A 16,870-nucleotide genomic window follows, 5' to 3' on the forward strand; every position below is an offset into this window, starting at 1 on the left:
TGGGTCCCTCACTCCAAGAAGGACACTGAGGTGCTGGAGCATGTCCAGAGAAGGACAATGAGACTGGAGAAGGGCCTGGAGCACCTGAGCTATGAGGAGAGGCTGGGAGAGCTGGGGGTGTTCAGGCTGGAGAAGAGGAGGCTGAAGGTTGACCTCATTGCTCTCTACAGCTCCCTGAAAGAAGGCTGGAGTGAGGAGGGGGCAGCTTCTTCTCCTTGGTGGCAAGCAACAGAACTAGGGGAAATTGATAGAAGCTGTGCCCAGGAAAGTTTGGGCTGGATGTTAGGAAATATTTCTTTGTGGAAGGGATCTCAGACATGGGAATGGTCTGCCCAGGGCAGTGCTGGTTCTTGTGTGTGGCCAAGGTGCATTTGTAGCTTATGTGTTAAGGGTGCTCACTAAAAGAAAAGTGAAGCTCAGGTCTGTATCATAGTATCATAGAATCAGTCAGGGTTGGAAGGGACCACAAGGATCATCTAGTTCCAACCCCCCTGCCATGGGCAGGGACACCCCACACTAGATCAGCCTGGCCAGAGCCTCATCCAGCCTGGGCTTAAACACCTCCAGGGACAGGGCTGTGCTCCAGGTCTGTGCTCCAGGTCTGTGCTGGTGCACTTGTGCTGTGAGCTTCAGCTGATAGCACAGGCACCTCAAAATGGGCTCAGTTACAGTTCAGTGAGTCAATACTCAACTTCATTCAACACTTGGTTCTACCTAGAGAATTGACTTGGCTCTACCCAGTGAATTAGTGGCACAGAACACATTTTGGGACATAACAGCAGTAGTTCTTGGTGGGGGGCTTGGGGGTTTACCACAGTCCTTGGTTTCCAAGCTTGCTCAGAATTTCAGTTTGATGTGAGGGGTTTGCATGCCTAGCAACTGAGGCATTAGTCAAACTGATGTTTGAGAGGCTCTCCACTGCATTGTGGAGGCTTTAAGCAGCCAGCTGTGCTGCCCCTGCCCACACTAAACATCTGTGGTATGGAGGTGGCCTCTGAGACAGCTCAGTGTGGCTGTTTTGGTGGTAGCTGAGAGGCTTTTCCCTTGTGTCCATTCTGAGTGAAGAGTAAAATGTTGTTTCTCTCTTCAGCAGAGATGAAGATGACATCAGTGATGTGACCTCCATGGCTGGGGTCAGTGTGGCCGAGGAGAGTGCCTGCGTTTTGGCAGCCAGCTCTGAGCTCATCGGTACTGTCGTCCACTCTTGTGCAGATGAACCTTTTCTCTCCTCAGAAGCACTTCAGAAGAAGATCTTGAAGATAGGTGGGTGAGAGCAGAGCACATGTACCAGATGGGTATGGGTGTAGTATTCCCTTGCCCAGCTTCCTGTGGGCTGGTTTCAGCAGCCAGCCTCTGCAGACTTGGAAGATCAAGGGAGGTTCTTCCAGCAGAGCCAGGGAGGTTCTCCTCCCCCTCTGCTCTGCCCTGGTGAAACCTCACCTGGAATATTGCATCTAGTTCTGGGCTCCCCAGTTTGAGAGGGACAGGGATCTGCTGGAGAGAGTCCCAACAGAGGGCTGCAAGGATGCTGAAGGGACTGCAGCACTGCCTGGTGAAGAGAGGCTGAAAGCCCTGGGGCTGCTTGGTCTGGAGAAGACTGAGAGGGGATCTAATAAAGATCTATAAATATCTGAGGGCTGGGGGTCAGGAAGGAAGGGACAGGGATAGCCTCTGCTCACTTGTGCCCTGGAATAGGACAAGGGGCAGTGGATGGAAACTGCAGGACAGGAGGTTCCACCTCAACATGAGGAAAAACTTCTTTACTGTAAGGGTCCCAGAGCCCTGGAGCAGGCTGCCCAGAGAGGTTGTGGAGCCTCCTTCTCTGGAGACTTTCCAGCCCTGTCTGGATTTGTTCCTGTGTGACCTGTGCTGGGTTCTATGGTCCTGCTCTGGCAGGAGGTTGGACTGGAAGATCTCCAGAGGTCCCTTCCAACCCCTGACATCCTGTAAGCCCGTGAAGAGCTGAAGCTATTAAGGTCTGCCACCTCAGTTCATGTGTTCCTACCCAGCTACTCTGAGCTTTTGCTTCTCCTTTAGGACACAACTGTTCTCTTAAGTTTTTAGGTGGAAGTAGCCTAAAGCACAAGCAGGAAGAAGAGATTGCTGCCACTTTCACACATGAGGCCTGAGAAACTTCATTCCTCTGAATGGAGCACACAACACCCACATAGATGCTAGTGTCAAGCCAATCCCTTCAGCATGCTTTGCTCTTTCTGCAGCTGGATGCATGGCACTGCCTTCCCTGACAGCTTTGATAGCTGAGCAGGCTGAGGAATGCATGCACTCTATGGCCAGCATTACAGATCCTGCCCATCTGGTGAGGAAGAGGTTTCACACTGCCAATATGGACACAGCAAGCCTCTGTTTATGACTCCCTGTGTAGGAAAAGCTCTGCCATTAATTTTATGCAAAAGAGCTGTTCAAGCTGTTTGTATCAATGAATAATAGTTGGGCTGTGTTTAAGCCCAGGCTGGCTGAGGCTCTGGGCAGGCTGATCTAGTGTGGGGTGTCCCTGCCCATGGCAGGGGGGTTGGAACTACATGATCCTTGTGGTCCCTTCCAACCCTGAGTGATACTATGATGCTATGATTTCCTGTCTTTATCAATGATCTGGACAAGGGGGTTGAGGCAGCCTCAGTAAGTGTGCAGGTGACACCAAGCTGGGAGGGAGTGTTGACCTGCTGGAGGGTAGGAAGGCTCTGCAGAGGCACCTGGGCAGCCTGGAGTGGTGGGCTGAGGTCAGTTGTGTGAGGTTCAAGAAGGCCAGGTGCTGAGTCCTGCATTTGGGTCACAGCAACCTCCTGAAAAACTCCAGGCTTGGGGCAGAGTGGCTGGAAACTGCCCAGCAGAAAAGGAGCTGGGGGTGCTGGTCAGTATCCAGCTGAGCATGAGCCAGGGTGTGCCAGGTAGCCAAGACCACCACCAGCATCCAGGCCTGGATCAGCAATGGTGTGACCAGCAGGAGTGGGTAGTGATCGTCTTCCTGTACTCAGCACCTTGAGTACAGCTCAGTACCTTGAGCTTCAGCTTTGGGTCCCTCACTCCAAGAAGGACATTGAGGTGCTGGAGTGGGTCCAGAGAACAGCAACAAAGCTGGTGAAGGATCTGGAGAACAGGGCTGGTGGGGAGCAGCTGAGGGACCTGGGATTGTTCAGGCTGGAGAAGAGGAGGCTGAGGGGAGACCTCATTGCTCTCTACAGCTCCCTGAAAGAAGTTTGAGCTTGGTGGGATTTGGTCTCTTCTCCCAAATAACAAATGATAGGACAAGAAGAACTGGCCTCAAGTAGCACCAGGGGAACTTTAGGTTGGATATTAGGAGAAGCTTCTTCCCTGAAAGGGTTCTGAAAGACTGGCACAGGCTGCCCAGGGAGGTGGTTGAATCCCCAACCTTGGAGGTGTTTCAGAGCTGCAGAGATGTGGTGCTGAGGGACATGGCTTAGCCCCAGGCTTGGTAGAGTTAGAGAACAGTTGGACTGGATGAGCTTGAAGTTATTTTCCAAGCCCAACAATTCTGTGGTTCTCTGACATCTGGGGAGACATCACAGCTTCTCCCTGCCTGTGAGGCTGCTCCTCATTTTCAGTGAGAGCAGCAAGGCAAAGGCAGCAGGTGATGAGTTTTTCCACACTAGGCTGTTTATCCATTCTTAACCCTCCACTTGGCAGTAAACAGGGAGCTGGCTTCTGAGGATGTGCTGTGTGTTGCTCCATAAAGCATCACAGCTGCTGGGAGTGCGGCGAGGGGCAGGGAGGGCACCGCTGACACGTGCAGCCTGGGAGGGATGTGGAGCTGCAGCCTGCTGTGCCCACCAGGGAAAAGTCACTGCTGTCCAGGTGTCTTGGAGGAGTCCTGTCGAGTGATGGATGGTGTCAAGCAGGGGAAGGCTTCTCCCTCAGCAGAAGGTTGCAGAGGTGATGCCCAGCTCCGGGCACGGGGCTGGCACAGCTTTGCCTGCGGCCGCGGTCGCAGCTGCTGGAACGTGGGGAGGCAGCAGCAGCCCGGGAGGAAAGGTTGAAGGTGGTGGCATGATGAGCCTGGCTGGGCTGGATCTGTGCTGTCCTGCCTGCTGCCATGGGATGGTCAGCTCTATCTGCCCTGTGCAAGCTGTCGGAGGCAGGTGAGGGGGTGCCGGGTGCCTGGGGAGCGCTGCCAGCCCCGTCCCAGCTGCTGGAATAAATGTCATGGGTTGTTAACAAGCAGGGTGTCAGGCAGGGCAAGATGTAATACTCCAGTTTTTGTTTAATTACTGGAATTAACAGAACCTGGCACTAATTTCTACAGCTACTGCTGCCCCCCCCCCCATCCCTGAACACGAAGCTTGATTTGTGTTCTTATTAACTTTGTCCTATAAGTGACCTTGCAAGGAGAGTGGTTCTGGAGGCTAAGTGAAACAATGTCTATATTTTCTGAGGCTCCAGGCTAAGTTTTATTAATGTAATGTCTGAGATCTTTGAAGTTGTGACTTTACCAGGAAAATCATAATCTCCAAACCTTTCTTCATAATGGCTATGACTTCCAGGGGGAACAGAATACCTGCTGTGCTAATTATTTCAATTATCAGCTGCTCCTAAAACACGTAATGGATTCTCTCTGCTTCCACAGGTGAGAGGCATGGCATTGTGGAGCTCAACTCTGAGGCTGTGAACTTGATCTCCCAAGCTACCCAGCAGAGATTAAGAGGGCTCCTAGAAAGGCTGACTGTAATTGCTCAGCACAGAGTATCAACCCACAAGGTAAAAGGGAAATCATGAAGCAACTTCTTGCGCCAAAGTTTGCCTCGTCAGGGTGGCTGGAGAGCAGTCAGGCAGAGAGGGACCTGGGGGGACTGGTTGATAGTAGGCTGAACATGAGCCTGCAGTGTGCCCAGGTGGTCAAGAATCATAGAATCAATAAGGTTGGAAGAGACTTCAAAGATAAGATGGCCAATGGCATCCTGGCCTGTATCAGGAAGAGTGTGGCCAGCAGGAGCAGGGAAGTCATTGTGCCCTGTGCTCAGCACTGCTGAGGCCACACCTTGAGTCCTGTGTCCAGTTCTGGGCTCCTCAGTTTAGGAAAGATGTTGAGATGCTGGAAGGTGTCCAGAGAAGGGCAGCAAGGCTGGGGAGGGGTCTGGAGCACAGCCCTGTGAGGAGAGGCTGAGGGAGCTGGGGTTGCTTAGCCTGGAGAAGAGGAGGCTCAGGGGAGACCTTCTTGCTCTCTCCAACTCCCTGAAGGGAGGTTGTAGCCAGGTGGGGGTTGGTCTCTTCTGCCAGGCAACCAGCACCAGAAGAAGAGGACACAGTCTCAAGCTGTGCCAGGGGAGGTTTAGGCTGGATGGTAGGAAGAAGTTCTTCCCAGCAAGAGAGATTGGCCATTGGGATGTGCTGCCCAGGGAGGTGGTGGAGTCACCATCACTGGAGGTATTTAGAAAGAGCCTGGATGAGGCACTTGGTGCCATGGTTTAGTTGATTAGATGGTGTTGGGTGATAGGTTTCCAACCTGGTTTATTCTAGTCTAGTCTAGTCTAATTACATACTATTCTATTCTTTGCAGTCTGGAAGGGAAACCTCTTCCAGGTACAGGCACACCATATTCAATATGTGTGTGTGTACAGGTCTGGGGGCCCCAGCACAAGAAGGACATGGAACTGTTGGAGGTGGTCCAGAGGAGGCCACTAAGATGATCAGAGGGCTGGAGAACCTCCCTTATGGGGACAAGCTTAGAGAATTAGGGCTGTTCAGCCTGGAGGAGAGAAGGCTCTGGAGAGACCTTAGAGCAGCCTTCCAGGGCCTGAAGGGGACCTAACAGAAAGCTTTTTTTATAAGGGGTTGTGGTGCTAGGATTAGGGGCAGTGGCTTTAAGCTGGAAGAGGAAAGATTTAGACTGGAGATTAGGAAGAAATTATTTGCGGTGAGGGCAGTGAGAAACTGGAACAGGTTTCCCCTGGAGGTTGTGGATACCCCTTCCCTGGAGGTGTTCAAGGCCAGGCTGGATGAGGCCTTGAGGAAGGTGGCCTGGTGGAAGGTGTCCCTGCCCATGGCAGGGAAGTTGGACCTAGATGATCTTCAAGCTTGTTTCCAACTCAAACCATTCTATCTGCCTTTTCACTCTCTACCAAGGGCTGGGTTTGTTGTATCTGCTTACAGCCTCTAACTATTCCTTGTGTTTTCCATTCCACTTGTTGGATAGCTGCCCTTAAAGCCCAGCATGAGAGTAAATGTATGGGTTTGTTCTCTTCCCAGTGACTGCTACACAAAATCACTCCTGCACAATAAATGCAAAGCTATTTTGGAATGCTCTTGGTTGTTGGGTTGATTCAGGGGCTGTGTCTGCCTCATGCACTTCCTGGTGATGAAGCTGCAGTGCTGGCTCAGTGCAAAGCCTTGGGAAACCAAGTGGAGTGTTTTATTTTTAGAAAGTGCTCCATGTGAAGGCAGAGACCCTTTTGATCTGAACATTTCTGGAACTACTTGGGTTTTTCTCTCTGCCAGTGCTACTGAAGATTCCCTTCCCTCCCTTTTGCATTAGCTCCATTCGCTAGAAAGGGTATTGGGCCCCAGTAGCCCTTCAGATTCTTGTGTGGAATGGAATGGAATGGAATGGAATGGAATGGAATGGAATGGAATGGAATAGAATAGAATAGAATAGAATAGAATAGAATAGAATAGAATAGAATAGAATAGAATAGAATAGACCAGGTTGGAAAAGACCTTCAAGATCATCAAGTCCAACCTATCACCTTCTAATCAATTAAACCATGCCACCAAGCACCCCATCCAGGCTCTTCCTAAACACCTCCACTGATGGTGACTCCACCACCTCCCTGGGCAGCACATCCCAGTGGGCATTCTCTCTTGCTGGGAAGTATCTCTTACTACCATTCAGCCTAAACCTCCCCTGGCACAGCTTGGGACTGTGTCTTCTTCTGGTGCTGCTTGCCTGGGAGAAGAGACCAACCCCCACCTGGCTACAACCTCCCTTCAGGGAGTTGGAGAGAGCAATGAGGTCTCCCCTGAGCCTCCTCTTCTCCAGGCTAAGCAACCCCAGCTCCCTCAGCCTCTCCTCACAGGGCTGTGCCCCAGACCCCTCCCCAGCTTTGTTGCCCTTCTCTGGACACCCTCCAGCATCTCAACATCTTTCCTAAACTGAGGAGCCCAGAACTGGACACAGGACTCAAGGTGTGGCCTCAGCAGTGCTGAGCACAGGGCACAATGACTTCCCTGCTCCTGCTGGCCACACTGTTCCTGATGCAGGCCAGCAGATGGGAAGCAATAATCTGCTAGCAGCCAAAATAGCTCTTTCAGGGTTGGGTTTGCTGTTGTTGTCATTCAATAATAAAACATTAGTCCTTACTTTTTTTTCCAGTATCAAGCTCTTTTAGAATGAGATTGGGACTTGGAAGCAGATTGTCAGCTCCTAAGTTCCTATTTGTGTGGCTGGAAGTTAGTCTATCTTTTAGCTCCTAAATTGGAAGTTAGAGGCAGATTATGTGTCAGCTCCTCTAAGTTCTTGTTTGTGTGGCTGGGTTGGGTTGGTTTTCTGTTTGTTTGTTTGGGACTTTTTACAGGAACTTTATACTTCCAAGTGTTTTAACAAGAGCTAATTGATGAATCATAGAATTGTCAAGGTTGGAAGGGACCTCAAGGATCATCCAGTCCTGCCATGGGCAGGGACACCTCACACTACAGCAGGTTGCTCACAGCCACATCCAGCCTGGCTGCAAACACCTCCAGTCATGAGGCTTCCACCAACTCCCTGGGCAACCTGTGCCAGGCTCTCACCACCCTCATGGGGAACAACTTCTTTCTCACATCCAGTCTGAATCTAGCCATAGGAGTTATTTTTGTCCTCAAGACTTTTTATAAGCTTTTAAGTGCTAGACAAGCAGCAGTAAAAAGCAGGAAGCCTTTGGAAACTTCCAAGTATTTATAGTGATGTCTGGAGCAGTTGGAGTATGATGTTCCTTGGCAGAAGAAGATGCAGTAGGAGAAAAAGCCCCAAAGAATACACAAATAGAACAGAAGGGTTTTTTTTATGAGAAGCCTTTAGGAGTGTCCAGGTTCTGTGGTGTCTCTACAAAGTGTGAGAACCACTGGAGCCCACGAGCAGAAGTGAGGTGAAGTGAGCAGAAGTGAGGTCCAATGCCAGGTGCTGCACTTTGGCCGCGACAACCCCAGGCAGAGCTACAGGCTGGGGTCAGAGTGGCTGAGAGCAGCCAAACAGAGAGGGACCTGGGGGTGCTGATCAACAGCCAGCTGAACATGAGCCAGCAGTGTGCCCTGGTGGCCAAGAAGGCCAATGGCATCCTGGCCTGCATTAGGAATAGTGTGGCCAGAGGAGCAGTGAAGTCATTCTGCCCTCTACTCAGCACTGCTGAGGCCACACCTTGAGTCCTGTGTCCAGTTCTGGGCCCCTCAGTTTAAGAAGGACATTGAGAGACTTGAAGGTGTCCAGAGAAGGGCAACAAAGCTGGGGAGGAGTGTGGAGCACAGCCCTGTGAGGAGAGGCTGAGGGAGCTGGGGTTGCTTAGCCTGGAGAAGAGGAGGCTCAGAAGTGACCTCATTGCCCTCTACAACTACCTGAAGGGAGGCTGTAGCTGGGAAGGGGTTGGTCTCTTCTCCCAGGCAAGCAGCACCAGAACAAGAGGACACAGTCTCAAGCTGTGCCAGGGGAGGTTTAGGCTGGAGGTGAGGAGAAAGTTCTTCACTGAGAGAGTCATTAGTCATTGGAATGTGCTGCCCAGGGAGGTGGTGGAGTCCCCATCCCTGGAGGTGTTCAAGAGGAGACATGGTGCCATGGTCTAGTCATGAGGTCTGTGGTGACAGGTTGGACTCGATGATCCTTGAGGTCTCTTCCAACCTTGGCAATAGTGTGAAAGCCAAACATAGAATCATGAAATGGTTTGGGTTGGAAGGGAGCTCTGAAGATCATCCAGTCCAACCCCCCTGCAGTCAGCAGGAACATCCTCCAGTAGAGCAGCCTGACCTTAAATATTTCCAGGGATGGGGCCTTGACTGCCTCCCTGGGCAACCTGTCCCAGTGTTCCACCACCCTCATGGTGCAGAACTTGCTGCTAACATCCAATCTAAATCTGCTCTTCTCTCATTTCAAACAATTGCTCCTTCATCCTCTCCCTGCAGGCCTTTGCAGACAGTCCCTCTGAAGTCTTCTTGTAGGCCCTCTTCAAGTACTGGAAGGCTGCTGTTAGGTGTCCCTGGAGCCTTCTTTTCTGCAGGCTGAAGAACCCCAGTACCCAGTAGGATGTGATGTCTTGCAGACACCAAGGACAGAAGGGCAATGGGCTTGATAGGGCTGATTTCTTTCTCATTGAACTTAAGCAATAGAAAGCTTGATAGATTTCTATCTAGATGGAACTGCCAGAAGCAATGATGAGATTGGAGGACTGCAGCCAGCCTGCTTGCTTTTCCTACTTTTCTCCAAACCAAACCAAAAATGACTGAGCATGATAATCCCAGAGGCCCAGGTACCCCCTTCTGTCAGGAAGACAGTACAGAGGAGTGTCCTGCAGCACTGTGTTGATGCTGTGGTACTCTTGTGAGAGATGCTGACAGGCTTTTAGGTGTCTAAATTCAAGAACAGCAGAGGATTTTGGAGCCCTGCTGTATGTTTATACATTGAGTAGCTGTCCTGTAAGGCTCTGGGGGTGGTCTCTTCTCCCTAGTATTGAGTGATAGAACAAGAGGAAATGACCTCAAGTTATACCAGGGGAGGTTTATGTTGGAGATGAGGGAGAATTTCTTTGCTGTGAGAGCGGTCAGGGATTGGAAGAGGCTGCCCAGGGAGATGGTGGAGTCCCCATCCCTGGAGGTGTTCAGGAAACCTGTGGCCATGGCACTCTGGGACATGGTTTGGTGGCCATGGTGGTGCTGGGTTGATGGTTGGACCTGATGACCTTAGAGATCTGTTCCAACCTTAATGATTCTGTGACTAAATTTAGCTCAGTTAAAAGTAAACCAAACTTTGTTAACTGGCAGATCTACGAAGTTCAGCTTTGGCACATCCAAACCTAACCATGCTCTGTCTGGTGGTTCTGTGCTGCATCTGCCTGTGACTCCAGCCTCAGTGTACACCTTTAACAGCTACAGTTGTAGATGGGGACAGTTTGTCCTTATGTGAGGAAGTTAACCTGGTGTATGGACCAGGCTGCCCAGGGTGGAGTGGTGGAGTCTCCATCTTTGGGGTTGCTCCCAACCCACCTAAATGCCATCCTGTGCAACCTGCTCTAGCTGAACCTGCTCTGACAGGATGGAGGTTGGACTAAATGATCTCCAGAGGTCTTTCTAATCCCTTACCACTCTTTGTGGGCAAACACTGACTCCAGCTTGCTTCCTCAGCAGTAATAGCTGCACATTATGAACAGATACACAGCACAGATACACAATCTTCTGTCTAAGCAACTTAGTGCTGCATGATCACAGAGAACAAGCTCATTGAGTAGGGCCAAATATAACTGCAGCTGCTCCTCTTCTACAAAGTCCTGAAATAAGTTATCTTAAGCCAGTCATTGGTGAGCTGAAATCCTCTCATGGATGCACCCATTTCTTGCCACCATAAGCTCATGGTAGGGCCTTGAGTTGAGGGCCTTGAGGGCCTTGGTTGAGGGGCTTGCTTTCCTAATTGGCATAGGGTCTTGGACTTGGCTTTGAAAACAGAAGCCTCTGACTCTGACTTTGGGCATTCCAAAGCAAAACACTTCTAAACTTTGGGGGGAAAAAAAGTAATCTTCTGGTAATAAGGCTTCCTCCTTTGTCCCTTTAAAGGGATTGTGGCATGGTGGTGGATTATCATCCTCTGCTGCTTAATCATGAATTGTGCTAATGCTCTGAGGCTGGCTCCATGGAGGGCAGCAAAAAAAACCCCCAAACCACCTCGAGCAGCATGAGAAGAGGAGGCAAAGGTTTGCTGAACTTGTTTGCAGAGCCACAGACGCTGCTTCTGAAAGAAAGTCTCCTTGGTTGCAACACAGGGTGTGATCTGAGCCACAATTGGTGCTGTGTGACAATGTGGTGGCTCGTTGAAAGGCACCAAGCTCAACACCAGAAGTGGGATTGATTTTTGTGTGCTCTGGCTGGGTTGTGAGAATTCACACTGGGAGAAAACAATACCCCACAGGAAAACTTGGGCTCTCCTCCCAGCTTTTACATTTATATGACTGACCACCTGTGTGAGACCACACCTGGAATACTGTGTCCAGTTTCAGGCTCCCCAGTTCAAGAATAATAGGGATCTGCTGGAGGGAGTCCAGCAGAGAGCTATGAGGAGGCCTGAGGGACTTGAACATCTCTGCTATGAAGGAGGACTGAGAGACCTGGGGCTGTTTAGTCTGGAGAAGAGAAGGCTGAGAGAAGATCTGGTCAATGTCTATAAATATCTGAGGGGTGGGGGTCAGGATGAAGGTGCCCAGTGATAGGACAAGGAACACTTGGTATAAACTGGAACACAGAAGTTCCACCTCAAAATGAGGAGAAAATTCTTCACTGTGAGGGTGATGAAGCTCTGGAGCAGGCTGCCCAGAGAGATTGTGGAGTCTTCTATGGAGACTTTCAAAACCTGCCTGGATGTGTTCCTGTGTGACCTGCCCTGGGTGACCCTGCTGTGGCAGGGGGGTTGGGCTTGATGACCAGGTGGCCAAGAAAGCCAAGGGCATCCTGGCCTGCATCAGGAATAGTGTGGCCAGCAGGAGCAGGGAAGTCCTTGTGCCCTGTGCTCTGCACTGGTTAGGCCACACCTTGAGTCCTGTGTCCAGTTCTGGGATCCTCAGTTTAGGAAAGATGTTGAGCTGCTGGAAGGTGTCCAGAGAAGGGCAAGAAAGCTGGGGAGGGGTCTGGAGCACAGCCCTGTGAGGAGAGGCTGAGGGAGCTGGGGTTGCTTAGCCTGGAGAAGAGGAGGCTCAGGGGAGACCTTCTTGCTCTCTCCAACTCCCTGAAGGGAGGTTGTAGCCAGGTGGGGGTTGGTCTCTTCTCCCAGGCAAGCAGCACCAGAACAAGAGGACACAGTCTCAAGCTGTGCCAGGGGAAGATTAGGCTGGAGGTGAAGAGAAAGTTCTTCCCAGAGAGGGTCGTTATCCATTGGGATGTGCTGCCCAGGGAGGTGGTGGAGTCCCTATCCCTGGAGGTGTTCAAGAGGGGATTGGACATGGCACTTATGGCACTTGGTGCCATGGTTTAGTAGTCATGAGGTGTTGGGTGATGGGTTGGACTTGATGATCTCTGAGGTCTTTTCCAACCTTATTGATTCTCTGATTCTATTCTATGATTCCCTGGCCTCTGGAGGTCCCTTCCAAGCCCCACCATTCTCCCATTCTGTACAAAAGCCTGGTTGTATCTAACAAACTTCTCTCCCCAGGGCAATGAGAGGTACATGGTATCTAGTGACACCAGAGCACAGCTGAAGTTTCTTGAAAAGCTGGACCACCTGGAGAAGCAGAGGAAGGCTGAAGAAGAACGGGAAATGCTGCTTCGAGCAGCCAAGGTAGGAGCTTCTCTCCTTGCTTCCCAAGGATCTAGTGGTTGAGACTGGGGAACATCTTCAGGTCCCTCCTCTTTCTGCTTGAAGTGTAGTAACCAGTAACTGGAAATCCATCATGTTTAGCATAGCTTAGGCTGCACAGAAAAGGATGTTTAGCTTTTCACAGTCTTCTAAACAATCACAGGAGTCCTTGCAGATGTCTGGGGGGAGGAGGAGGAGGGGGTGGGCTCTTCTTTTGAAATGATTCCTGCTGGCCACAATGAAACAGCAGAAGGATTCACATAACAGTAAACATCCATCCTGACTCTCTTTCTGGCCCTGAAATTGGTCTGCCTTTCTCCAGATCCCTTTGAAAATATGGCTTCACTCTGCTTGTTCAGGTTGGTGGGGCCCAACTGCTCTGCCAGATGTTTCTTTTCCATGGTCAGATCAGAGGGGGCAGCCTTGGAGCTGGTACCCTCACAGCTGCCAACCTCTGATGGAGCCACTGCTGCTAGTACAGACTGAGTGGCTTTCTTCCCTCTTCCTTCCCCTCAAGAGCAGGAGCAACAGAAAAACAATTGGTAGGTGTTGCTCCATCATGTGTGGCTCCACCAGCCTCTCTTTGCTGGGGTTGTTTTGTTTTGTTGCAGGCTGAATTCAGGAGCCCCCTGGGTGGGAGCCTGCTCGGGAGTTGGAAGAATCACGTTGGACTTGCAGGAGTATGACTCCCTTTCTTTCCTGTACTTCCTGTCCTTTTTTCAAGTGTCTGCTGCTGACATGAACAACATCATGCCTAGACTGGACCTGACTGACAGTGTTAGCATCATTTTCAGCTTAATCTTGCTCCAGGCTAGAGCAGAGGCAGCCGGCCCAGATGAGGAGGGGGGGGGGTGCGCGTATGTGCGCGGAGGGGGGGGAGGGAAGCCAGTCTGGATTGAGGCATTCACCCCTGCAGCTAAATCTTTCAATCACCAGAGAAAATTGTCATTTATTAAATATTTAAGGGATAGGATGCTGTTTGGATGCCAGTAATTTCTGTTCCATCTTTTCCCCTCTTCCTTTGGTAGAGCCGTTCCAGCAAAGAGGATCCAGAACAACTGCGGTTAAAGCAGAAAGCGAAAGAGGTAAGCGAGGGCTTCCCAGTTACCATGCCTGCCTTTGTGTGCTGAGAGGAGGTTGGCAGCCCTGTCCTGGCAATTAGGTCAGGGTTTATTTTGCTGCTGCATACCATTTGCAGAGGCCTTGGGGAAGGACAGGAACTGCCACAGGCAAGGGCAGCGCTTCAAATGAGGTCAATGAATTATGAGGCTCTCTCTTTTCTTTTCGCAGCTTCAGTCCCGTCTAGAAACAGCCCTTTGTAAGCTGCAGCAGCGCACTGGGTAGGAATATAATGTGGGATTAGGAAGAGGGAGGGGAGGGGGGGGGTGAAAAAAAATAAAAAGAGAGAGAAACTTTGAGATTTAGCATCTGGGACTGTACAATAGGCTACATTTTTCCAGGGTAATTGTTCGTTTTGTAAATCTGATACTGCTTATAATTCTTTGGCTGGGAGGCGGTACTGGGATTTAGTTTTAAATGGAAAACGCCTCTGGCTTTTAATTTTCTGGGCCCAGCAGTTTTCTGTTCTGGAATGGAGCCCTTGTTTCACACAGTTCATGTTTAGCTGCAGGGGTTTTAGTTTATAGCTTAGACTGGTTAAGCTTTTACTCCCAGAGGCCTCTGCATAGCAACTGTAGAAATCAACAAATAAGTTCATTTATGTCTGCAGCCTCCTCTCAGTAGCTGACTTTTTACATTTCCCAATATCCATTTCCTGACTTTTCTAGCCTGGGAGAAAAAAGCTCCACTAATTGGAGCTTATTTTAATTGAGCCTTAATATTGGATCTCGCTGGAGCTGCCCCCAGAGCTACTGGGAACAGAATGAAATGAAAAGTACCTCAGGTTGAAGATGTGTGTGTGTGTGTGTGTGTGAGAGTGTGTGTGTGTGAAATTTTTCACTTGACCTACAGATTCTTTTCCCTGCTGAATAAATCATCAAGCCTGCTCACATCTCTGATTAAGGATCTGACAGCAGACCATAATAAAGACAATTGAGGTGTGAGACGTGTGATCCAGAGCTGAAGAAATTGGTTTCTATAGTTACTTGACTGATTTCATGCAATTTTTTAGGGATCTTTGTGCTAAATGAGAGTGATGATTTTTTTTTTTCCTCCCCTTTTCCCTTAACTGTGCCTCTTGAACTATGAAATTTGTTGTTGCTTAACATTGCTGCACTTGGCTCCTAGGTGCCAGCAGCAGCAGCAGCAGCAGGTTATTTATGAATGCTTTAAAGGCCCTTATTGTTTGGATTAATGGAGGAGCCCAGGCAAAACAAATGGAAATCCAGTAAAATGGTATTGGAATCGATGCTCTGGGTTGGCACCACAGCAGCAGGAATTTGTAAAGTAAGAGGAGAGGCGAGGAATTTGCTTCTCTCTGTATCTTTTAATTGTTTTCTTTCTGCTTGCAACTCTTCCTGCTTGCAATCTGCGAGGACAAAGTTGCCCCGGAGCCCTTCCCGGTTTGCCTGTAGTGCCACCAGGCTCAACAATCAGTGGGTGATGCTAATTTGTCTTGTTTTGGAGGTGGCTTTACCTCTGCACCAGGAGGTCATTTCTGGAGGTTCTTTCTTTTGCTGAAACACACTGCAAAGCAATTTGTTCCTGCAGCTCCTTTTCTCTCTTCCTCCTTTTTTCTCTTCCTCCTTTTCTCTCTTCCTCCTTTTCTCTCTTCCTCCTTTTCTCTCTTCCTCCTTTTCTCTCTTCCTCCTTTTCTCTCTTCCTCCTTTTCTCTCTTCCTCCTTTTCTCTCTTCCTCCCGACAATGAAGGTGTAGGAAGCTTGAAAAATGCTCTTGTGATTCAGATGTTTAGAACAGAACTTAGTTAGATGTGGGTGCTTTGAGTCACCTTTGTAGATTGATTGGTATTGTTCATGAGATCTCTTTTTAAAAGTCACATCTTGGTGTACAAAAGAGGAGCCAAAAGGTGCCTGAATTTAGTACTTAATGTTCTGGAGAGATGTTGGAACAGGTTGCCCAGAGAGGCTGTGGATGCTCCCTCCCTGGAGGTGTTCAAAGCCAGGCTGGATGAGGCCTTGAGCAATCTGGGCAAGTGGAAGGTGTCCCTGCCCACGGCAGGGGGTTGGGACTGGTTGATCCCTGAAGTCCCTCCCAACCCAAACCATTCTGTGATCATGAACAGACATGTGTGCTTTCATGTCCATGAGCTGGAAATAGAGATCTCAGTTCACACCCTTCAGTGCATCTTGTCACTTCATCACCCTGATCCTCCTCATTTCTCCAGCACTCCTGGTGCTGCTTCCAGAGAGATGGCCTCCCAACTGCTTCACACAAAGCAGAAGAGGCAGATGTGCCTCTTGGGACAACACAGATCTCTGTGTCAGGATTGCCTTGTCCTCAGTCCTGCTGCATTGTTCTCTGGAGAATAAGGCAGCCAGAACTTGTGCAGGCTTCACAGGCTGGATGGGAAACCCTCCTTCTGTGCCAGGGGGGCTTTCTTATCTGTGAGACCCTCTCAGGCTTAAGTGGAAATGAAGCCAAATGCAGCTGGTCAGCTTTGGAGCTTTATTGAGAGCGTGGAGTGGAATGGTTAGCAAACATTTGCATTAACAAATGCAGACTGGATTGAGAGCAAAAGAAAAGTCATCAAAAATGCCAGGCTGAAGCTGGCAGCACAGGGGCACAGTGTACACTGGCACCAAAGGCTGCAAAGAAAAGCTCACCATTGTCTGTCTGTCTCGTTGTCTTGTGAGTGCAGCCTGCTCCTTAAGAAACACCACTTGGGGGTTTTGATGCCTCTGTCAGCTGGAATCAGGTCCCTTCCAGACCACTCTGGCTGAGTGTCCCCTGGAAGGCTTGCTCTGCTGCACTTCAAGTTCTTCAGCCATGGATATGCTCCTTGCTTCCTCAGAGCTGTCCCTTCTGTGTTGATGGTGACCTCCACCAGGGAGCGGGTGTGGGGTGATGGCACTGGAGCGTGTTCTAAAGCAACGCTTCCCAAAATGCAGAGTGCACATCCTAACAATGAGTGCTCATAAATCCAGGGTGTGCTGTCATCCACCAGCTGCAGGCAACATCTTCACATTGCTGGAAGTACAGCCAGAGCCTCGGCAGAGGCGTCTTTGATCCAAAGGGCTCTGCATAATTGCTGTGACCTTTTCATCCCTTTTTGCATGACCTATTGCCTCAAACTTCCCCTCTGCTAAGTCATTTACTGTCCTGTATTCTTAGTCTATGAATTAAGTCTTTATTTACTTCCTCCTTTCACCTGTTTCAGCAGATTTTAATACCTATGGAGAGTGCACATTCCTTCTGAGACAGCTGCAAGCCAGGCTTGCCCCAAGCTGCTCCTTTGTGCACTCA

General features: G+C 50.0%; 1 protein-coding gene across 1 annotated transcript in view; it reads left to right on the forward strand.

Annotated features, from left to right (window-relative positions):
- TAF4B (TATA-box binding protein associated factor 4b) overlaps window positions 1–16,870 on the forward strand; it is a 97,092-nt gene that overhangs the window by 47,755 nt on the left and 32,467 nt on the right. Inside the window, exons 11-14 of the mRNA XM_068158739.1 lie at window positions 1,091–1,263; window positions 4,601–4,731; window positions 12,344–12,469; window positions 13,516–13,572. Coding sequence (XP_068014840.1) covers window positions 1,091–1,263; window positions 4,601–4,731; window positions 12,344–12,469; window positions 13,516–13,572 — 487 coding nt within the window. The remainder of the gene's footprint in view (window positions 1–1,090; window positions 1,264–4,600; window positions 4,732–12,343; window positions 12,470–13,515; window positions 13,573–16,870) is intronic.

The sequence above is a fragment of the Melanerpes formicivorus genome, unplaced genomic scaffold (assembly GCF_026170545.1).
Source record: "Melanerpes formicivorus ecotype bairdi unplaced genomic scaffold, bMelFor1.0.p_v2 SCAF_42, whole genome shotgun sequence".
NCBI classification, from domain to species: domain Eukaryota; kingdom Metazoa; phylum Chordata; class Aves; order Piciformes; family Picidae; genus Melanerpes; species Melanerpes formicivorus.